The 22973-nt window shown below is 50.2% G+C and overlaps 1 protein-coding gene across 1 annotated transcript in view; it reads left to right on the top strand.

The window, feature by feature from the left end:
- The first annotated feature begins 663 nt into the window (after positions 1-663).
- NMT1 (N-myristoyltransferase 1) overlaps positions 664-22973 on the top strand; it is a 35534-nt gene continuing 13224 nt past the window's right edge. The window contains exons 1-5 of the mRNA XM_077806116.1: positions 664-817; positions 14789-14900; positions 16866-17007; positions 20479-20597; positions 22134-22225. Coding sequence (XP_077662242.1) covers positions 690-817; positions 14789-14900; positions 16866-17007; positions 20479-20597; positions 22134-22225 — 593 coding nt within the window. The 5' untranslated portion in view covers positions 664-689. The remainder of the gene's footprint in view (positions 818-14788; positions 14901-16865; positions 17008-20478; positions 20598-22133; positions 22226-22973) is intronic.

The raw sequence follows: 22973 nt of genomic DNA, 5'->3' as shown, positions 1-22973 counted from the left end.
AGAAAGCAGTCTTAGTCTCCATCTTTTACTGCACCAGTTGAAATAATTTGTCCAACTAGTCTAGTGTCCAGTTGGCAATTCCTGATGCTTTTGAGAAAGGTGAACCATCTCCCCTCCCGTAATGTACTTCCCCATTCATTGCACAGCATCCTGAGGTTCTTCATAGAACTCAGGAAAAACAGGATCCTGTCTGGAAAGCTTAAGAAGGCCCATTGCAATGCAGTACATCGTGGTGGGACTGAGTTTCCTTCTTGACCATTGAGACCTCCCATAATCCACCTGGCCCACTGCACAATGTAGTACTTCTGTTCCCCTCGGAGGCTCTGAGATCCCGTTACCTGTGTTTAAACCTTCATAGTTTTAAGCCTCATTATTGGTCAAAAATTGATAGGTTCTGCACCTAGCAGTCAAGACCAATTTAAGGTCACAATTGCTAGCCCCTTTGTTCAAGAAGGGGCTACTAAGAAGAATACTACACATCCCAGCATGCCCGTGGTCATGTACAGACTGATCTACCGCGGCAGCCTCCTCCCAAAGGTTTATGGGAATTGTAGTCCCTGTCGCTTTAACGGGCTCTTCCGCGTTCATCTCATTGCAGACTACAAGTTCCAGCATGCTCCACGCGGCACCGCCCAATCGTGGCGCGCCTAGCTGTGGGGGCGCGGCAGCCGGCGAGGCCCCGTTTCAAGATGGCGGACGACAGTGAGACAGCAGTGAGGCGGCCGCCGTCGAGGCCCCAGCGATCGTCCTGGGAGGAGAATGATCACGAGCACTGCAGCGATTGCGAGAACGAGGAAGAGCACAGCTACAACCGGGGGTAAGAGGGGCCCCAGCGGCCCCACAGAGCGCAGCCGGCCAGTCCCATGGAGAGAGGCTGCGGCCGGGAGTGCGCCGAGTTCCGCCACTGGCGCCTCCTGATTGGCTGCAGGGTGGTATTCCACACTGTGAATGGCTAACGTCTTTGCCAGTCAAAAGGGGAGGGGCCCATGGGCTGCAGCGGCATGTCTCGCAAGCTGAGCAGGGTCAGGCCTGAGCAGGGCGTGGATGGGAGACTTCTCCTGGGCAGCCTCCAAGGAGCAGTGCCGTGTGGACCGGGAGTGGGAGTCGTCTGTGGCTAGGGAGCTGCTGGTGACGCTACTGCCCCAGTAGGAGGCTGGTGGTGTTGCCCCTGCTGGTGCTTGGGTACTGCCACCATTCACTGTGGTTCCTGGGAGAGGCACCTGCTGGAGGGCACAGGGAAGGGAGGTTGAGCATAGGGAGGTTGAGCATGGGAACCTTCACCACAGGAAAACATAGATAAAACATTCAGCTGGGGTCCTGAGCTGTCATGGTCATTAATGATCCTGGGGTGCTTTGCACCGGAGTTAAACCTAGGGCTCTGGCCAGGTTTCAGCTGGGCAAAGTACATTTGTCCCCCCTGAATCCACCTGCAGTTTCGATCTGAGGTTTTAATTCCCAAACTGCTGCCATGTTTGCTGTGTACTTTTGCAGCTCCAGTGGTGGCTGAAGTGACTCCTGTGCACAGCAAGTACATATCATGTAATGTATATTATGTCAATATAAGTGAAAGGTTCCACATAAATGTAAGGTGCAGTGACTTGCATCTAATATAACTTCCCAGGTGCTTTGCATTCTGGACGGTGTTAAAGAACCAATTCAAATATGTATTACTGTAAAGTGGTTACCGTGTAAAGCAGAAATTTTGTAAACAGCGAGAAATCAAAAGGATCAGGGGTTTTGCAAAATATGGATGTGTCTAGGGGCTGCAAAACCATCAGTGCTGTAAGAAAATAGATCACGTACAGCAAGAAAAGAGGGGATGGATCCATGCTGCAGACAAGACTCTGGTTGTAGGTGGATCCTGTCTTTGCAGTAAAGCAGGATGTTCCCAAACTGAGTAACTCCATTTTGCTTACCTGGCACTAATCTTCAGAGGCATTCCTTCCTACTGCCTCAAACTGGTGTGGAAGGAAAAAGGGATAAAGGGAATTTGAACACAGACATCTTAGTTTTCTTAGGAATAGAGCAAGAGTCAGGCAAACTCTAATAACTCGAGACTTTAAGGGAGGGCCAAAGCAAGTGGGAAAACTGTAAGAGATGCTGTTTTGACCTTGTGTTAGATAAGAATGGAACGCAGACTGTAGCAGGAACTGCTGAGAAAAGTGAGATATCAGGAAGGAATATGTATAAACAAGACATGGCTGTTGATCATTATTGTATGCAACAAAAGGTATAAATGCTTGCCCTAATTGTTTATCTGGCAGAGACCTGCCTAGAAAGGGGGAATCCCTGTCCGTGCGCACTCTCCCCCTTGCAAATGCGTGAGAATAAACTGTCTCTGACTTGTTGCAAACAACCTAAGAGTGAAGACTGCGTTTTTCTTCTACACTGGCAAGGGTACTTATTATCTGCACAGAGACTGACTCCTCAGTGTCCCTTTCCTGATATACCGGCTCCTCCTCTCTCCATGTTAGCAAGCGTGTAGCACACCCCTTGGTTCTGTAGATAGAATAGGAATACTTCATTAAAGTTTCATTCCAAGGTTTTATTCTAGTACTTGGGCTGTTACACTGGAGTTAGTTAAGAAAGGCAGTGTCTTCGGAACCTGTATTTGGAACTTTAATTTTTTAGGCCCTGTGCACACGTACCTACAGTCATGGATTAAACAGGATTTTAGTGTGGTTTTCCTGATCAGTGTGAGCCAGGATTTTTTTTCCCCTCTGAAGTATGATGCTGACTAACTCCTTGGGCCTCATTTACTCACATAGATCAGGGAAACAAGGGTGAGGGTCTCATTTTGCTATTCTTGTCTAATCTATTGGGCTTTTGTAATGACCTGTTCTTTTAATGGAATATTTATGCTGGAGATTTTGTCCTGCGTTTGCTATTTTGGTACCTAAATAACAGCTTGAGGAAGCCGGTTCATGGATAGAATCTTGCTGTTTTGCAGTTTCATATTGTGGATCTGTGTATGGAGTAGGGCAGGCTGGTTTTAACAGTCCTAGTGTGAAATGCAATTGTAGTGTCCCAGGTATAAGGCTGCTTATGGCACCCATGTTAGGGCTCTGTTCTCCACCATCTTCTTATTGCTGTCCATAGTAGGATACAGAAAACTTCAGTGATGTGGATAGCTTAAAGGAGAGACACCCCCTCACCCGCCATTAGGATCATAGAATATCAGGGTTGGAAAGGACCTCAGGAGGTCATCTAGTTCAACCCCCTGCTCAAAGCAGGACCAATCCCCAATTAAATCATTCCAGCCAGGGCTTTGTCAAGCCTGACCTTAAAAACTTCTAAGGAAGGAGATTCTGCCACCTCCCTAGGTAACGCATTCCAGCGTTTCACCACCCTCCTAGTAAAAAAGTTTTTTCTAATATCCAACTTAAACCTCCCCCACTGCAACTTGAGACCATTACTCCTTGTCCTGTCCTCTTCTACCACTGAGAATAGTCTAGAACCATCCTCTTTGGAACCCACTGTGTGTGCATTTTAGTTTACACACTGGAGCTGACAGTCACATGTATGATCACATTTTTCTAGCGGTTCCTGGCTTGTGCTGGGCAAATCTGAGCTTCAGTTGAGAGACTTTTTATGTTTTTCATATCCTTGACCCCATTAGGTAGTTGGTATACTATGAGCTGAAGAGCAGTCTCTCTTTGTCAGCAGCTTTTATTAGGCAATGTCACTTGTGAAGAAACCATAGCTAATAAAAGGTCAGACTGGAAACATTGAAGAAGCTTTCTTGTGTCGACACAGCCTTGCTGTAATATTTCATTTGCCTCCTGGGTGGGGCACTGCATCTTAATTGAATAAGGTTAGCTCTGCTCTGGGCTTGGAAGCTGTAATTTCTTTCTTCTCTGACATGATTTGGTTTGTAAGAGCAGATCCAAGCAGAAATGAGAAGCAGGGTTTGATCACGACTGATGACTCTGCTTTGTGTTTCCTAATTATATTTCCCAGTCAAAATGAGTTTTAAACTCTCAGGTCCTGTATTCATTAGGGAAGAAAGTCTATTTCTAACCTAGTTTAGCATCCTAGTGTAGACAAGGCAAGTTATTGTTTAAACCCTCACATGGGGAAGCTATAATTACCTTGTCTTCCCTAGAATTAGCACATGACAATTAAGAGATGAAGTCCTGGTCTACACCTAAAACTCAAGTCAATCTAGCTACATCTCTCAGGGCTGTGAAAAATTTTGCACCCCTAGTGCCATAGGTAGCTCAGCCTGACCCCTGGGGTAGATGTGGCTAGGTGGACAGAAGGATTCTTCTGTGGACGTAGCTATTGGCTCTCAGAGCAGTGGATTAACGACATTGACAGCAAAACCCTTCCATTGATGTAAAACGTGTCTATGCTACAGCGGTAGTGTGGGCATAGCCTAACGAACGTCAAACGTTTGCTGTGTGGAACAGACGTCAGGGGTGTCCAGACTAGACTTCGCAAAGGTGTTTGGAAAGTTTTTAAAACTCGTTTCGACTGGCGATGACGTTCGAAAGCAGAGTCCATAGATATATTGATAGTGAAGACATGCCTTGACGACTCACCCAAACACCCTTCCCCCACTTTCAAAGGACCCTGAAAGAGAAAAGACCAAAGAGGAAGAAAATGAAAAATTCCAGAACCCCATCTGAGCGGTTTCATTGTTGGTGATGGATGTGCTCTGTGATTTCTCATGCTTGTATTAGACGAACATGCACACAATTCATTAATCTAGTTACTTGGGCTGCCCACAATTCATGCTATCAAACAACAAATTGGGGTGGAGAGAAGCATTTTGAAATTCAGCCTTAATATACCACCTGTCACGCAACTGTTTGCTAGGTGGACTTGCAAAACAATTTGGGGAGTTCTCTCTCTCCTCGGTGCCCCATTCCCTATCAAAGGGCCTTTGTGTTTTTGCTACAAGACTGAAAAAGCCAGGTCTAACTTAATTATTAGCAATAGTGCTGACTGGTTTTTTAAGGGTAGGAAAGAGGGGAACTGGTTTATCTCTGATTTGCTGGTGTATCAGTGCTGTAAAGTATCAAATGAGCCTGTTTCAGAGAGTCTGTGATAAGGCTGAATGGTTTACTTTTCTAGAGAGCGAGTGTAGTTTAATATTTTCTCTGATCACTGTTTAGTTTAAAAAAAAAAGTTCATAGAAATAAAACAAGTCCTATTCTTGATTGTGCTCTCATCTATAGGAAGCCTGTAAACCGTTGTAGCCTTGGTCATTGGCACTATTGTGCTGTGTGCCAGTCAACTGCCGCTCTCCGCACCTGAAATGGCTGCATTTCGGTGGTGTCTCTTGTCAGTATCGGTCAAGAAGTATTTTGACATTATTTGGATTGTAGAGTGGTCCAAAAGTGGAGGCTGTAGCAGGAACACAGTGGTGATGTTCTTCTCGAGAGACTTTGGATTCACACCTGACATGGGTCACATGGTGCCCTCCCAAGTGGGCATCAGTGCACAATGTAGAATCACCGCCCGCAGCCGCACAGTGAGCAGCTGTTGTGGGCGTTGCTGCTGTCCCTGTGGGGAAGGGGAAGCTTGCACTACTGCCTTGTGCTGTCTGTACAGGCTGGACCACAACTGGTTGGGATGCCTGGGTGGTATAAATGCAGCAGGGGAGGGTGACGGACGGGGGCTTCTCTGGGTGGTCTGTTTAGAAATGTTGGTGCAGCTTCTCTAATTTTGTAAATCATCCCCTTCACTGGCACCATGACGGGATGTGTTCTGTAAATCCCCCATCAGAGGAACTCCATGGAGTTTAGTTTCTGAATGGTATAGAGCCATGTATCTCAACCTTTTCGACACCAGAGCCCAGCTTGCTGCCTTCCTAAATGGTGTCAGGGAAGATCTCAGGGACCGGCCCTTGAGAAACACTGGTGTAGAGCACAGTAACACTTAGTGCTGTATTTACATTCTCTTGCTTTCTGCCCCACAACATGTAATTTGCCATCTGGACAGCCTCTTAAAAATATCATTCAGCCTTCCTTCTCACAGCCCTCTGGACTCTAATGAGATTACCTGTGTAAGTATCAGGCCTGATTAACAGTGGGCTTGCCCGGAAGATTTTCAAGCATCTAAATATGGGACAGAAAATGATCTCACTGACTGACCGTTGTTTGGGATCTTTTTGACCAGGGAGCTGAGCTCTGCAGTGGGGAGTTTATGTAGGTCCTTCAGTCTGGTATGTGAGCATCTACAACTACATTTCCAGCTCTTTGGGTGGGGCGGGTGTGGGGGCAGTGTTGAAGGAGAACTGAAAGACTGTGGTGCCATTTTCTTTCCTTTATTCTCTGGATTTTTTCTCTTTCACTTTTTGAGTAACAAAACTCCTGCGACTTTGGTTTGCATTTCAGGTTATGTTTAGAAAAGTGACTATAAAAAAAATAACTCCTTGTTACCCAGTGTGTCTCTTCCATCTGTGTCTGAGTCACACCTGATGCCTTAACTGATGCAAAGTATTTCTCCTGGTAGGAGCTGATAAAATCAAGGGAGAACAAGCTGGAGTCTGCTCTACTTCATCAGAAGTGTCAGCTAAGCTTTGACTGTTTCTGAGGCAGCCAGGACTCCGCAAACCCAGGTTGAGTTGGCAGTTTGAAAGATTCTGTCCCCACCACGCACTCTTGAAAACGAAGGGTGTTAGAACTGAAGTCACAAGGGGAATAAACGTGGAGTTTCATGATGTTACTATCCTGACTGTATAACCAGGGATTTCAGTGATGGTGCATTTCTAGATTTTGGTTGCATTTGGCATTTCAGTCAGTTTTCAGTTAAGGTTGATTATGCTCTTTGCAGTGAATGCCTCCACATCCAGGTAAAATCTAGCCTGGAACCTGCCTGGATAGTTCACTTAAATAGTATATCATGCTTTGTTTGAATGTCAGTTCCAAGGTGGAGATTTTAGCTCCTTTCCCCCTCCCTGCCATGCGTGCGAGATGCTATCCATCGCAAATGGTGGGAGGGAGGGGTGAGCCAGCTCTTTCATCATGCAGCCTTTCCTGCACTTCCCATTGCCTAGAATATGCAATAACCAGATCAATTTCCAGGCAGAGAGCTTAAAAGTCTGGATGGGAGTGAATTCAATTCATTGCGAGGAGCGATGGCTTCTGCTTAGATCCTCTGGGCAATTTGGAAAGTTACGAGAAATGTCCTGCACTAATATGATGACAATGGGTGTCGGACCCACCCCATCTGGCAGAGTCTCGGGGATTCAAGGAAATGGAACCCTGTGAGCACTGTTCGGAAGATCCCATTGCTTCAGACAGAAACTCGGTAAGGGCAGATTTGCCCCATGGCTAACCTGGAACTATTCTAGCCCATTGGAGTGGGTTCAGGGAGGGAGCTCTCAAGAAGCTGCAGGTGTGCTGTGGTGCCACAGGAAAGCAGGCACTCCTTGTGCTGTTACACCAGCGGCCTCCAGCTGCATTGGCACTGAAATGGCCTTTGGCCCCAGTCCACTGCCTGGAGATCGTCTGAGTGTGGGCATGAAGGGCCTTGTCCGTATGCGTAGCGAGCCCATGGTTCTGAAGATGTTAAATGTCGCTCGTGTAGACAAGGCTGATGCTTGTTCTCCAGCACCAAAGTGGAGAAAGAAGAGCCTTGGGGTTTTACATAGCAAAGGAAAGAAAACAGATGAAATTCTGAGACAGATCGGGATTCCTGTTTGATAGTCATGCTTCCCCTTGGCCTACAAGCCCTGTGATCTTAATCAGTTTTGCCCTTAATTATCAAGGCTGCAGTGTGAAGGTCCTGAACGTCTTGAAGGTCTCATCTGCTAAGTAGGGCGATTATACCTTTGAACACCAGTGGAGACATTTCTGTCATCCAGGAGCTTGCGTTGCCCCCTAGTGCAGGTAGCCTCCCTGGGCCACAGTAAGTATCCACCTAGAAATGGCAGGTCTCTAGTTATTCTCCCTTGGTGTCTTCCATATCACAGCTGCTCCATTTGCAGATCAGGACAGGATTCTTCTAACTGCTTCCCCTCAAAAACCCAGCCTGGCAGCCAGAAAAATCAAGCTATTTTGTTTCTGCTTCATACGTCTCTGCCAGCCACCACCAGCAATAAGCATTGCAGAGTCTGCACTCGCCCAGTAGTTTGATTCATGAGACAGATTGGAGCTCAGCCTGCTCTTCCACACAGGCGCTGATGGGAAATAAGCAGAGATGCACACAGAGTAGGTCTGGGCAGGAGCAAGGAGCTGCTTTAGAGGCTCTGGGGTAGAACATCACTCTGAGGCTTAATCTACGCTTAAAATGTAGATTGACATAGTATCGTCCCTCAGAAGAATCCAACACCGATGAAGTGAGCAGTAGCTCATGAAAGCTTATGCGCAAATAAATTTGTTAGTCTCTAAGGTGCCACAAGTCCTCCTTTCCTTTTAACCCCGAGCACAGTAGCTTTGGTGGCCTCACCCCTGGCATAGATGGGAGGTGATGTTCCTACACAGACAGAAAAAGCCCTTTGTCGCTGTACTAAGCTACAGGGTTACATCCGCATAATACAGCGCCTCAGCCGTGCGCCTGGAGTCCCCATAGCACAGACAAGGTCCAAGACGTGCGTGGTTTATAGTAACTGTGGGTGAATCAAGTGACCTTTACTGGTCCTGCACTATATAATAAAAGGAGACTCCTTACTGCTCTGTTTGAACTTGCATTCAAACATCCTTTGGGGCAAATACACCAAGGCCTGTGAACAGAGCTGTCATTTGAATTCTCTGTGGGCAGGCTGGGGGGAAATTCACTATGTGCGTTTTAAAATAACTTTTTTAATCGGGCATAAACTGCAGCTGTGCCCCTCTCTGGCTGGGATCGCCTCAGGGCTTGCCCAATAAGCAGAGACATACTGACTGGGTAGGAGAACTCCAAGGAATATTTTAACTGCTGTAGGAAGTGATGTTGATTACTTTCCTCTTAGTCAGCACCGCACCACTGCCCCAGAACACTGTGCGGGTCTTGTGTTTCTGGAGGTGCCATCTGGCAGATGAGACCTGTACTACGCAGCATTTATAGGTCCAAAATGTCTCACCAGTGAGGCAGGTGAACTACATTCCCATTGTACCGATGGCGAAACTGAGGCACGGGGGGGTGAAGTGACTTGCCCAATATCACCCAGCAAGCACTGGCAGAGCTGGGAATAGAGTTCAGGACTGTGGCTTTTCAGTCCCCTGTTTAAACCTCCAGATCAAAACACCCCTGAACTTGGGCTCCTCTCACCGGGGGTTATTAAAGGTACCAATGAATGATTTTACCCCCTGTGTCTTGGCAAACTGTCTGTGTGCTCGTTCTGTCTCCCCTAACTGCTGCTGTGTTGTCTGGATGGTTTTGAGCTATTAAGGGCAGTTCCACTGTGCGAAGTGACCGTACAGTCAGTCTGGTGGGTGGGGTCCACTTTTTGTCTGAATGATTTCTGCATAAAATGTGATGTTTGCAAAGGAAAAGATCCTTCCCCTCCCCCCCACCAGCCTAGCAACCTGCTTTCAAACCTGCCAAGCTGTTCAGAAAATAAATTACAAAGAGCCTCCGGCTTGGGCTTTGAGAGACCATCAGGAGCAGAGATCCTGCAGGCGAAGTTAGGTGTAACTGAGTAGGAATCTTTCCCAGGCAAATGCCCTTAACTTCGGCAGACTCGAGGCTTTCGCTAGGGAGCTGCTTTTTGGCTGTGAAGACGTGGCCCAGACGCACACTGCTGCAGCACGGTCTTCCCAAGGCTGCCGGGTTCCAGCGCGGCGGCTGTGGCTATGCAGGAGCCTTGCCTTGCTGCGGTCCTGACAGCGGATTAGTCTTGTCAGGTTTCGCTGCTGCTAATGGAAACCCTGTGGGCAGCAGTGAAACCAAGAGGAGTCAGGTCAGTTTCACTCGGGAGAGAGTCTGAATACAGCTGGGTGCTGTATTGACTTGAGTGTACTTTCAACCCACTCTCTATTTTAAAAATGTAACTTACTGCATCTCTCCAGCTTCCGTTAAACCTTCTCCTGCATGGCTTCCAGTGTCTCAGCCAGTCTGTTTTTCCTTTCCCTCCGTTCTCTGCCCTGCTCTGTCCACTTGTCTCTTTTAGCAGGTCAGCTCCTCGGTTCACCCCAGTCCTGTGCTGAGCTGTGTACAGGTGGATCTGCTTGCCTGCACGGCCCTGTTGTTGTCAGCGTGGCCCGTGCGGGGGCAGGCGTCTGTCTGATGCGAAATCACAGTCTTAGCCTGAGAGCAGTGACCACTCATGGCTCTAAGTTCAGTGACTCAGTGAGCATCCACAAGGGTGCTATAAAACGTTGGTGTCAGTTTTTCCATCTTTCCCACCCCAGCCACCACTCAGCTCTTTGCCCCATGCACAGAACTTGTAAAATTTACCAGCCCTAATAGCCAGAGGCCTGAAGAGAGCTGTACTGTCAGGAGCAACGCACAGGGCAGAAGCCAGGCTCTTGAAAGGAAGGGTGGCTGCATGGTTTGGCCCTAGCCTGGGACTCAAAAGACCTGGGTTCACTTTCTGCTCTGCCATAGACTCTCTGCGTGACCTTGGACAGACAGTCAGCCTCTCTGCCTTACAGTAGGGACAGAAGCACTGCACGACCCCTAGGCTTGCGAGGGACTCCCAAGTCTATGGCAGTGGGAGCCAGAGAAGTATCTACGAGAGCTGCGGGTGGCAGCCCAGCGGCTGGGAGGTGATGTTCCTACACAGACTGGGTGGCAGCCCAGTGCTGTGCCATCATTGGTAGAGAAGGGAAGGACAGGAAAAGGAGCACGCTCCTTGACCCCAGAGCCCTCTGGTTGCTGGGAGGATGGTGGGGGCTTCTGCTGATCATCGTTTCCCTCCGTCCCTGATTTTCATTCTGCTGGCCCAGTGAATAGCTCCAGGGCCGCCCACCACCATTTCACCTCCTGGCTGAGCAGAGCCAGGTGTGACGCTCGGCGTGCTGGTGTCTGTCTCTTGAACACTGTCTCTGATCAATTCCAAAGTGTCGGGAATGTTCTAGGCACCAGGGTACAAAACCCTATTGATTCTGATGCAAATCGGGGGACCTGTGAAGCCCCTGGCATCTGATTAGTAGACCAGCCTCACTCAACTCTGGAACTCACTGTAAATCAAAGACTGGTTGATGGCAGCCATTAGCACCTTCCAGCATAACACCACCCCATCTCAGCTCTGCCTTTCCTCCCAGTAGAGGTTAAAATCTTGACACCCTGAATGACTCAGGGCTTATCTCCGTATTGAGTTCTTCAGCTATTCCGGAACAACTTCCTGTGATGGACACTCTAACCTACAGAGTGCCCCTGGAATGGAATGGGAGGGGAGAATGGGGTGGCACACAAACCCCCTGGCACTGGGAAAATGGGTGACGCACAGCCTCTGGCATGCGGGGAGAACTGAGGATCCTACTATGGGGGGAAGAAGGGATGGGAGGTACCCAGAGCCTTTGAAATGGGGGAATGCAGAGCCCCTGCTGTGGAGGTGCAGGGAGTCCCTGGTGGCACGCAGGGAGGGTGTGGAGGGATGCCAGGAGCCCTGGTGAGTGCAGTGAGTTTGGCTACAGCAGCTAGGAAGTGTTTAAATTCTAGTTTTTACCCTGGCTAGTGAGCTTAGTTCTCCAGCTAGAAAGTGCCAGTACGTTTTCCAGGCCCCGATATTATGTTGTTGTTTGTTTTTCGTTAATTCTCCATTCCTGTAATTGGCAGCGTAACCGTTAGATACACTTACGGTGTCCGACTCTGCAAGGTGCTGAGTGCCTGGGGTTTCCGAGGCAGACCCGGGAGCTGAGGGTAGTTCATAGACATGGCCCCTCAGTTCACAGTCCTGTCTAAGGTCCTGTAACTCAGGGCTTGGTTACACTTACATTTTATAGCACTCTAACTTGCTGGCTCAGGGGTGTGAAAAATCACAACACCTTCCCCCCCCCCCCCCCAGCGCAGCAAGTCAGAGTGCTATAAAGCGCTAGTGTAAACAGGCTCCGAGCGCTGGGAGCTAATCCCCTCATGGAGGTGGAGTACCAGGAGCGCTGGGAGAGCTCTCTCCCAGCGTTCGCACGCGACCGTACTCGCATTTCAAAGCGCTGCTGCAGGAGCGCTTTGAAGTTTCCAGTGTAGCCATGCCCAGAATTTCTCCTTGTGCAGGTCTTGCCCAGTGCAGATAATAGCCAGTTTGTGAAGGATGCAGCTCTTGGCTGATACCCAAAGAAATGCTCTGTATTCTGGGGTCTGCAAACCAACTGACCTGTGAGCTCAGCAGGGGTCTGGGTGCAGGTCTGGGGCTGGAGGGCCGATCGGCTGCTTGCTGAGTGTGTGGTTGAGGTGCCTCTTCTCTCCACTTGCTGCAAAACATCCCCCTTCTGGCTTCCTCCGGGGTCTCCTGCCGCTTGCTCTGAGCGGCAGCTGGCTAGGCCTGTGCTGGTCGAATTCTGGCCCCTGGGCAGCCTAGCTGTGCTATGTGATTGGGTTATATTGTGTCTTACTGTCCGAAGGGGTATCAGTTGCCAGGGGCTGGGCCGGCTGGTTCCACTGGGACAGTAAAGCATTTCAAGAGGAGCTGTTAGGCATGTGTCACCTGACTTATGAGGAGCAAAAGACTTCTTGCTCTCTCCTCACCTCCTGTGAAGGGCCCTACCAAATTCACAGGTCATTTTGATCAATTTCACGGTCATAGGATTTTGAAAATCATGAATTTCATGATTTCAGATATTTAAATCTGAATTTTCATGGTGTTGTAACTGTAGGAGTCTTGACCCAAAAGGGGGTTGGGGGGGGTCACAAGGTTATTGTAAGAGGGTCGTGGCCACCCTTATTTCCGTGCCGTGAGCGGCGGCTGCGGGCTGGGAGCCCAGCTCTGAAGGCAGAGTCTCCACTAACAACAGTGCGGAAGTCAGGGTGGCCTGGTGTGGGATTGCCCCCTTCCTTCTGGGCCGCTGCCTTCGCAGCTGGGCCCCTGGCCAGCAGCCACCACTCTCCAGCCTCCCGGCTCTGCGGGCAGGAGCACAGAGGTCAGGGTGGCATGGCATGGCATGGCATGGCATTGCCACCCTTATTTCTGTTCTGCTGCTGGCAGGGTGCTGCCTTCAGACCTGGGCGTCCACTTAGCAACCGCGGCTCTCTGGCCACCCAGTTCTCAAGCCAGAGCAGAAGTAAGGGTGGCAATACCGCAACCCCCCTACACTATCCTTGCGACCCCCTTGTGACCTCCTTTTGGGTCAGGACCCCCACTTTCAGAAACCCTGGTCTGCACCATGAAATCTGTATAGTACAGGGTAAAAGCACACAAAAGACGCATTTTTTTCTGCCGTGAATTTGGTAGGGCACTACTCATTTGCCTCCTGTAGCCCTTGTGTTCAGGGTCCCTTTGGTAGAACGTCCTCCCGTCCCAGGACTGCTAACCTCCTGTCTGGCCTCCCTGGCTGCCCTGACCGCTGCTCAGCTCCCGGGGCATCGGGATGTTTTGGGGAAGGGCTGGTGATCTACCTCCAAGGGTTACCGCAGAAAGGTGTGACTCTCAAATTGGCTACTCCATTCTCTGCTCCTTCTCTCTGACCCTGCTAGTTGGTGCTACACATGCTCTGCACAGGGCAGGACGTCGTTCCTTCTCTTCTACATTTTGCCCTCTGTGTTTTGTTCAGATCTTGCAGGTTAGTCCCTGTGGTTTTGAGGAGCAGCTGAGGGTTAATGTGGTTTTCAGGTGCGGTGGCTGAAGGTCAATGCTGAAGTTGTGGGTTCGAGTCTCATGCAATCTTGCTGAAAGGCCAGCTCCAGTTCACCCAGCTGTAAAACGGGCACCTAATCCTTCAGGTCAGGGCACTCAAAGGCCCTCGGGTGTGATGCTGGCCACTCCCTTGGGTACTGTTTGCTATGAAACTGAAGTGCCTTAGCCACATCAGCCTGATGAGCCATGGCTTGGACAGCTCTGAGGTTTAAGGAGGAGTGTGGAGATCGGCTTGTGTCTCGGAATTCGTAGTTACCAGCATTCCCTGTGCTGCTTGTCTCCTGGGCACCTACTGATTGCTCTGTGCATGGGTGGGAATGCCTCTGAACCCCCCACACAAGCTCTGCCACTGGTATGGATGTACCAATACAGAGTATGGGCCAGATCCGTTAACTTCCCCAAACTGGTAAGATCAAGCAAGAAGAACAGAAAATTCCCTCTGTGGTGGGGCAGTTCACAGATTGTCTCCGCTGCGTTCGCGTACATTTCGGTCTCTGAACCCCAACCCCCGCCAATATAGCGGAGCTCCTCGGGGGCCATGTAGGTTGTACAGCCCAGGAGAGAGCATGGCAGAGCCCGGGGCAGAACATCCTCAGGGGAGGCAGCTCCCAGAGGAATCTAGATGAATCCGGAGTCTGAGCAGCCTCAGGAAATGCTGTGATACCGTCCTCTTTGATTTCCTTCATAACTGGAACGACGTTCACGGCGTCTGCCATTCCCACTCCCGTACCCCACAGAGCACTTTCCCTTTCCCAGAGTGGGAGGGGAGCCCCAGCCTCTGTCCCCCTGGGGACTCCCTCTCGCCAGCCTGTGTCAGGCAGAAGGTGCTCAGATCCTGCAGCGCTGGGCAGCGGTACCAGTCTGAAAAAGGATGAATATTTTTAACCTTCCTTTATTAGAGGCTTTTTCTGGGAAGTGCCGTCGCTAAGAAATGGGCTTGAAACTAGCCCAGGAAATGCACTCTTGGCTGCATTCCTTGTTTGTGGATTATTCAGGCTCCCGGAGCAGGTGTGATGCATCTTCGGGTCTGACTTAGAACAGGGAGCCCTTTGTTTTCTCTCGAGATGCTGAGACTGTATAAATGCCCTCAGAAAACGCTCCAATGATGTTTACTTTGTTCCCTAGCGGCTTAAGTCCAGTGGATGACAGTGGAGCCAAAAAGAAGAAAAAGAAACAGAAACGGAAGAAAGAGAAGGGAGGAGAACAACTTGATCCGGCTCAGGATCAGCCAGTAAAGGTGAACTGCCCCTGACCACCAGGCTGGTGGGTCTTTCCCCCAGATGAGAGCCTGCCCTTTGGAGAGCGAATATATCCTCTGCGTGTGTGTATGTGTGTGTCTCCAGCATGACTCGTGGGTGGGGAAAGAGGCTACTGATGCTGAGACTTGCCCTTGGCATTCTGTTACTCAGAGCTCTAAGATTTAGGGCCCTCTCCGAGCCTTGATCCATGTGCCAGAACTCCCACTGATGCTAGCAGATGTTTGTGGGCAGATCTGGGCCTGGACACGACCCTTTGCTAGGAAATGCAAGCTAGCACCGGTGCTGTAGTAAGCATGCCCAGACTGGCGCTTGTGGCCAGTCAGCTGCTGCCTTGCTGTGAGGTGGCCAGGAGAGGCTCACTGCTCTCTGTGCCAGCCAGACCCTTCCGCCGCCTGCCAGTGTCTTGCCCTTGCCTGCACTGGAGACAGGGCCAGTATTGTCTGCTTTTTGGACAACATCTGATCCTGATTTGCTCAATTCAGGGGACTTCAAACTGTCTGCACCTCAAACCCCAAAGCACTGAACTCCAGTCCCACATTCAAATTAAATTGCAGCAGGAGCAGTTTAGGTTGGACATTAGGAAAAACTTCCTAACTGTCAGGGTGGTTAAGCACTGTAATAAATTGCCCAGGGAGGTTGTGGAATCTCCATCATTGGGGATTTTTAAGAGCAGGTTAGACAAATGCCTGTCAGGGATGGTCTAGATAATAGTTAGTCCTGCCTCGTTTGCAGGGGACTGGACTAGATGACCTCTCAAGGTCCCTTCCAGTTCTATGATTCTATTATTCTAATCCTTCGGGTCCCCCCCGGAACTGTGGGTAATCCTGGGTGTGTGAAGTATGGCGGAGGGAGAGGGGAGAGAAGGGTGCTGCTGGCTATGGGGCAGTAGGAATGGCTGCTGCTGGCTGGGCTGCTCTCTTCCTCCCCTGGGCCTGCACTGTGCTCTGCTCCAGGGCAGTGCTGCTGGGGAGGAGCTGGAGAAGCAGCAGGGGCTGTGGTTAAGGCAGCTGACTCCTCGCCACCTTTAAGCAGTGCTTCTCAGCAGCAGCACTGGACATGGGGGGCAGGTGGCTGGGGAGGGGAGGAGGAGGAACTGCCATAACACACACTGTGGCCTGGTGTGTAGGGCACTGGACTGGGACTCTGGGAAACCTGAGTTCTATTCCTGGCTCTGTCACTGAGTGAGGGCAAGTAACAGCCCCTCTGGGGGGGCCTTTGGATGGTAAATTCCTGTGTGTGTGCGTACAGCTCTGAACGCAGTGGTCTCCTGATCTCAGCTGGAGCCTCTGGGCATTATCCTAATACAAATGCTGCATCACTAGAGAGGAGATGGCGGGGGGCTGGGCAGGGCAAGATGAGGAGGGAGAGAGCCATGCTGCTGCACTTGTTTCCCTGGGTCCTAATGGCCATGGTGTTTTTGCTACTGTTTGCATCACGCAGCTGCAATTATCAGTTTGCAAAGTCCTGGCTTAATAGGAGGTGAAAGATAGGGCCAAAGCGGATCTCACTGTGAGAGCCGAGTGCTGGTATGTGTCTGCTGGGCAGCTCTTCCTGCCCAAAGGGCGGCCTTGAGGATGGCTCGCTTCACTTGTCCTGCTGGCCCCTGGGCTCCCGTGCCTGTACTTCACAGTTTCTTAATACAGACGTGCCTTGGACGCAGCTAACGCCCTGGAGATGGGGGGCATGTCGATGTCATTCCACAGAGCATTGTGGGAGAGACATGAGCAGGACGGGCAATAATATCCTTTGTGCTCCCTGCACCTCCTAATTCCCCATCCCCACCCGCAAGCGCTGCCCTCATTCAAATGCCCAGAGCAAGTCGAGGCACAGGTGATAGGACCTTCCTTCTTGTCTGTTTTAGACTCAAGCTCCAGGAGCCGACAGAGTCTGGTAGCATGGCTCACTGTCGTCTGTCGTCTTGTGCCCCTTTCTCTGCTACTCAGGTGAAACTGCCAGCTGAGAGGATCCAGGAGATTCAGAAAGCCATTGAATTGTTCTCTGTAGGTCAGGGACCCGCCAAGACCATGGAGGAGGCCAGCAAGCGCAGTTACCAGTTCTGGGACACACAGCCGGTACCCAAACTAGGTAAGTACCTTATGGGCATCCTTCCTACGCTAGTGTGTCCTGGATCCCTTCACCGTGACCATGACTGTGTCCTGGGTGGTGGTAAACCCCAAACTTCTGTATCCGGAGTCTGCCTAGCCCAGCCTTTGCTGAAGCAGGTTTTTGGTTGGTCAATATTTATCGTTCTCTTTGTAGCTTGATACTCCTCTGTCCCTCATCATTATAAATGGATTCTATCCTCACAGCGCCCATGTGAGATAAGGAAACCTTATCCGTGTTTTACAGATAGGAGAAACCAACACGGGGAGACTAAAGGACTGGCCCAAGGTCACACTGGGAGTTGCGGGCAGGCAGGAATTGAACCAAGGTGTTCTGAGTCCCATTCTAGTGCCTGATCCACTAGACTATATTTCCTTCCATTGTTGTTCACTATTGTCATGGTGCAGATAGGTGACTAAGACTTATGCCAGGGCCGGTACATTATCATAACGAACTTGCAAGGCTCTCTGTCGAGATTCTCCTTTTGGACCCATCACCTTAGTATTTGGGCTGGCCTAGGTAGGTTCACTTCATTTTGTTGTTCTTCCATAATAACACCACCCAGCACAACCCAAGCACAGTAAGGCTGTCAGGGATACCCAATATTTGAAACGTAAATTGCCGAGACCCTAAAGACCCCGCTTAAGTTGGTATACGTTTGCAGTTGAAAATAATATTTTTAAAGTTAGAGCCATAACATTTGCTCATATTTGTCTCATCTTTATTTTGTCAGTGGAAACTGCTGGTTCCAAGTTCCTTTAACAATTAAACCAACCCTGCATTTGATCAGTTTTACCAAGTTCCAAGGAAGGTTGCTGAGATCTCCACAGGTCATATTCAAGTCTCTCTTAATCGAACTTGTTGTTTCAAATCCTCTCTTCTCCTGTTTGAGTACTTGAGTAAGGAAGTATTATTTACCCCTTCACATCTCAATGAACGTGGCGTCACCCAACAAAATTAATGGTCAGCAGGTTTAAAACAAAAGGAAGAACCTCATTACCAGGGGATGTTGTAAAGGCCAAAAGTATAACTGGGTTCAAAAAAGAATTAGGCAAGTTCATGGAGAACAGGTCCATCAATGGCTTAATCTGCTTCTTTGTTCGACAGCGGGGACACTGAGACACAGACTTTGCCAGTGTTGCTGTGACACCGGTGCAGAGCTGGTAATCAAATCCAGGAATCCTGACGCCCACTAGTCTGCTCTCAATCTCTCGACGTAAGGGAAAAGCAGTAAATCTCCTCAGCAGGGCGGGATCGTGACAAGAAGTCTGATCTGCTCATAGTTCAGCTGGCCAAGCTGGCCTGGGCATTATCTCTGGAGTTGTTCTTTGGAAAAGCAGCAGCTTCCCCCAGTAAGACTTGTGCTGACCCTGTTCGAAGGGGGATTTTAGGTCACTTGCGCACTAATAACTGCGTCTGACTTGGTGAGTGTGCACTGAAGTGATGCTGTCCAGTAATGAGCCATTCCTCTGTCCTGGCCAGAATGCTCAGCTGACAAATGGTTTTGAAAGGAAGAGAAGCTCTTTGATGCGGAGAGCTGTGTCTCTGGAAGGACTTTGCGTCCTGGAGGAATCGGAGCAGATCTCTGCAGAAACTCCCGTGGTGTCTGTGTGATTGCATTGCTTCTTCTTTCTGCTTCTGGCAACGCCCACCCTAGTCCAAACTGAGCTGAGAAGAGCTTTACATCACAGTGGCCAAACTGTTAGTTTTCTTAGGTGACCCAGGGTTTGTTCCTCCTTGCGATGACTGGGAAATTGGCTCTTTTCAGCAACTCCTTTGAAGAAGCCTCTGTCTGATCCCCCTTGCCGCCCATGTCACGTCTGGCTAGCTCTGTATCCATTTGTCAACACTGGCACCTTACCAGTGTATCTGATTCTTTATCTGGCTTTCTGGAAGGGCTGTTCTGTGGAAGGGAATGAGCTCAGGTAGTCTGGCACGCAGACCTCAGTCCTTGTTCTGTTGTCTGGATGGTTACTGTAATACACCAGTGTGCTGTAGGTGTCCTAGGGGATGGGAATCCGATCCTAGAGCGTGTGAGGATCCCAAAGGGCTTTGTAAACATCAGTTAAGCATCACAAACCCCTGTAAAGCAGAAGGTGTTCTCTCCATTTCACAGATGGGAAACGAGGCACAGAATGATCAGGGGCCTTGTCCAGAGGTCACATCAGTGGTAGTGTTGGTACCAGAGCTCCGACTGCCTGAAACACCCCCCACCCCCGGCTCTCAATACTAGACCATGCCGTCTCCCCTGGTGTTTGGTTAAAGGACAGTATCAAGCACGCAACATGACTTGTGCGATGCTCCTTAGAATCTGGTGAACATAAGTAGTCTGGATTTGAGGGGCCGGATTTTCTAGCGCTCCGCATTCATTGAGCGCGATGGGAGCTGCTCCAGGTGAGCACTGGCCCTGAGGTTCTGGGGTAATTAATTCTCTGGGTTCTTGTTTGGATCTTAAATTCACCTCTCTGTTGCCTAGAATTTTTTTTTTTAATCCTTTTTTTTTTAAATCCTTTTTTTTTTTTTTCCCCTTAACGGGAGGCATGAAGACAATGTGTTGTACTTTCTTTTCAGTGGCACTTAATTAGCACCACCACTTCCTGGGCTGTGCTAACCTCCCAGTATGGCTGGTGCCCAAATCGAGATCTCTTGGCTTGATAAAGTGCTTTAGGAGTCACAGTAGTTAAACAAAAGTAGCCTTGTTAATTTCAACTGCATTTAAAGCACAGAGGGTGGGAAATCCTGGCGTTTGCCAAATGGCAAAAGCTGGAGCTGGCAGGGAGAAACTCTCCTTTGGAAGCTTCCAGGAGGGTATTGTGGACAACGGGGGAGTTTCAGGAAAGGGCTGGCTGGTAGGCCAAGGACTATGATGGTGCAAATTCACAAAGAGAAAGATCTGCTGTTTGTGGCCTCCAGCTAATACCATCTCTGGCTGTAACTTTGAGATCTGACCCGCTGAGGGGGTTGGGTTTGGTCAGTAATGGAGTGGGAAACTGAGGAAAAACCAGCATCTGCAGGGAGGAGTTAATGATTCCATAGAGTCACCCTTCCCTCAGAGTAAGAAATAAACCAGTACCAGCGAGCAGCAGGCAGCTGGTGTGGAAGCATCACCTTCCAAGTGAGGCATAAAGCCAGTGCCTGTCCACTTCTTAGCCCTGGGCCCAGTCAGAGTCCAGCTCTGCTCCCCTAAACCTGCCTGCCGTTTAATGGAATGAGCTCTTCAGTTCCTCAGCTCCATGGCGTAGTGTTGCTGTGTACTGTTAAACAGCTGTTCTGCTCCACCTGAGAGCTGGCTGCTTTTCAATAATGGGGGAATGATCCCTGTATATACAGCTGTGAAATTTGTTGGGACCCTTTGGGGTGAAAGGTGCTCTCAGAATGTCAGAGCATGTTATTAAAACGCAGGTGGCTCCCAGAGGCTGAGGGACCGTTTCATTGTTCCTGTCTCTTTCCCAGGAGAAGTGGTGAACACTCATGGGCCGGTGGAACCAGACAAAGACAATATCCGTCAGGAGCCCTACACCTTGCCCCCAGGCTTCACCTGGGATGCCCTGGACCTGGGGGACCGAGGCGTGGTAAGAAGGGCCAAGGCAGGACAAGCCGGTTGGGAGGGGTCTCTAATGTAGAGCCCCTGCTGTGGGCCCCGAGTACTGAGCTGCTGGAGTTGTTTTTGGAGCCGTAGAATTCGTTCTCCGCCCCACTTCCCCGGCTCAGGCTAGCAGTTGGGCTGCTCTCTCCTTGAGGCAAGGCGGGCCTCTGCGCATTTGTAGCTTCAGTGTCGTCAGTCCCCCTACCAGACCAACCCTCCCGGCGGGAGATGGAAATTCCCACCTGTCTCTGGAGCTCGGGGTTGGGCGACCCAGCAGGTGCCTCCCTGGGAATCTAAACCTGCCTGCTGGAGATGAAGTGAGCCTGACAAAGAGGAAAGAAGCAGGAGTGTCTGTCCCCCCCTCAACTCCAGGGCCAAGGTTGCACCCACAGATGAGTTGGGAGCTAAGAGGTTTCTCCCATATCGAGAAGAGGGCACGTGGCAGCAATGGCCAGAGCTGGCCAAGGACTGCTCCTGCAGCAGCAATGACTGGCCCAGTTACTGTTGCACTGGCTTACTCCCGGGGGAATTCGGCGCTGAAAAATAACAAAATTTGCACCAACAAAATTAAAAATTCTGCACACAATATTTTAAAAAACTCTGCATATTTTATTTGTCAAAATAACACACTATAAAATTAGGCCAGTTTCAGTTATTTAGCTAATTTATTTCAAAATAGCTGTAGGCAAGTATGTCTGTGATAATACAGACCAAAAAAAGATGCCCGTAATATTTTTTAATAAATAGATTTCTTACTAGGCATTTTAATACAGAACATTGAGTAATTCATTTAAATTACAATACAGCACTGTATTTCCTGCACCTGTCAGAAGCAGTGCAAAGGCTTGGGGGAGTCAGGGATAATGGAGGAGCTGACGGAGAGGGAAAAAGCCTAGAGTGAACCTGGAGGGTTGTTGGGATTGGGTGGGAGAAGTATAGAACAGGGTGTTTTTGTGTGGGGGTGGGGGGGTTGTTAGGGAGTTGGGGAGCTTCCGCCATGCAGACCCTGGCTGGCCCCAAGCCTCTCCCATTCAGTCAGGCACATCTGCCCCGTCCCTGTATCCTCATCCCCATGGGTCTCTGCAACCTCTTCCCTCATCTCCATGTGTCTCTGTAGCCCCCAACCCCAGGCTCGATGCTGTCACCCTACTAGCTCCTGAGTCCACGCCCCAGTCTGTGACCCCCGGAAGCCCAGTGTGCCCCACTCTGTCCTAACCTGGCTCCGCAGGCAGGTTATGAACTTCTGCTCTTGGCGCATCCACGGTAATGGGTGCTTAGGCAAAGGAAAGGGGGAGTTTGAGGGACATGCTCCATGGTACTCAGGCAGCAGCTGGTCTCCTGACATAGGAGGCCACCTTCAGCGGAGCACCAGCATTAGCTTGGCCTTTTTAAAGGTGTTCTTTCCCCACAGCAAATGGGATTTCCCCTTGTCGCTGCTGCTGTCCAGTCAGGGGGCCCAGCTGAGGGGGGCTGTTACTGACTAGCCGGCTTTGCCTCCTCAGCCGACTGATCTCTCTCTTAGCTAAAAGAGCTGTACACGCTCCTGAATGAGAACTACGTGGAAGATGATGACAACATGTTCCGGTTTGATTACTCACCTGAATTCCTGCTGTGGTGAGTAGCAGGCTCTTCCCAACCTTGTGAGCAGGGGCCAGGGCGCATGGGGATGGGGGCCCAGCAAACCTGGCTCCCCTGGGCTGGTGCTGCAGCTATTTGTTGATTCTCTTGCCTCCTTCCCCACCAAATCTCCCTTCATCCACTGCCGTCCCCATCCCGCCACATGCACAGTGGTGTGGAAAGGTCGATGTCTCTGCCATGCAACCCCAGGTATCCTGCAGGAGGATTTGGACACATGTGGCTCTTCCTGCTCTGAACTCCTCTGAGCCTTGGGAGGGCAGAGCATCCCAGCTCTGAGCTTGTCCCCGACCCTGACTGTGCTGTTCCCTTGGAAGGGGGCGTGAGCACAGTTAGCTCAGTCGCTTCCTGACTCGACCTGTGCCCTGCTGCCCTGGAGCTGCAGCATGAAGACTCCGATGACCAGATTGTGCCAACAATATAAACTTGCTGTTAATTGGCTGATAAGGCCAAGGTGGCATTTCTGTAGAGCCTCCTTCCTCATCCCCGTGCCATGGGTAAATGTTAGCTGTGGTTACAGAGGAGGGCAGGTTGACCCATGCCAAAGGTCACTCAGGAAGTCAGTGTCAATGCTGGGGACTGATCCTAGATCTGCCTGGTCCCCTGCTGTACCGGGTTGGACCCGCATTCTGGGATGCCACCTGATGTATTGGGATTTCACTGAGCCTGCCTGCTCCACTAGCCTGGGCTCCCAGTCCCTGTTTTGCGGAGTCAGGCTCTCTGGCCG

Source organism: Eretmochelys imbricata, chromosome 27, assembly GCF_965152235.1.
Source record: "Eretmochelys imbricata isolate rEreImb1 chromosome 27, rEreImb1.hap1, whole genome shotgun sequence".
Classification (NCBI taxonomy): domain Eukaryota; kingdom Metazoa; phylum Chordata; order Testudines; family Cheloniidae; genus Eretmochelys; species Eretmochelys imbricata.
This window is presented reverse-complemented; position numbering and strand designations above follow the sequence as displayed.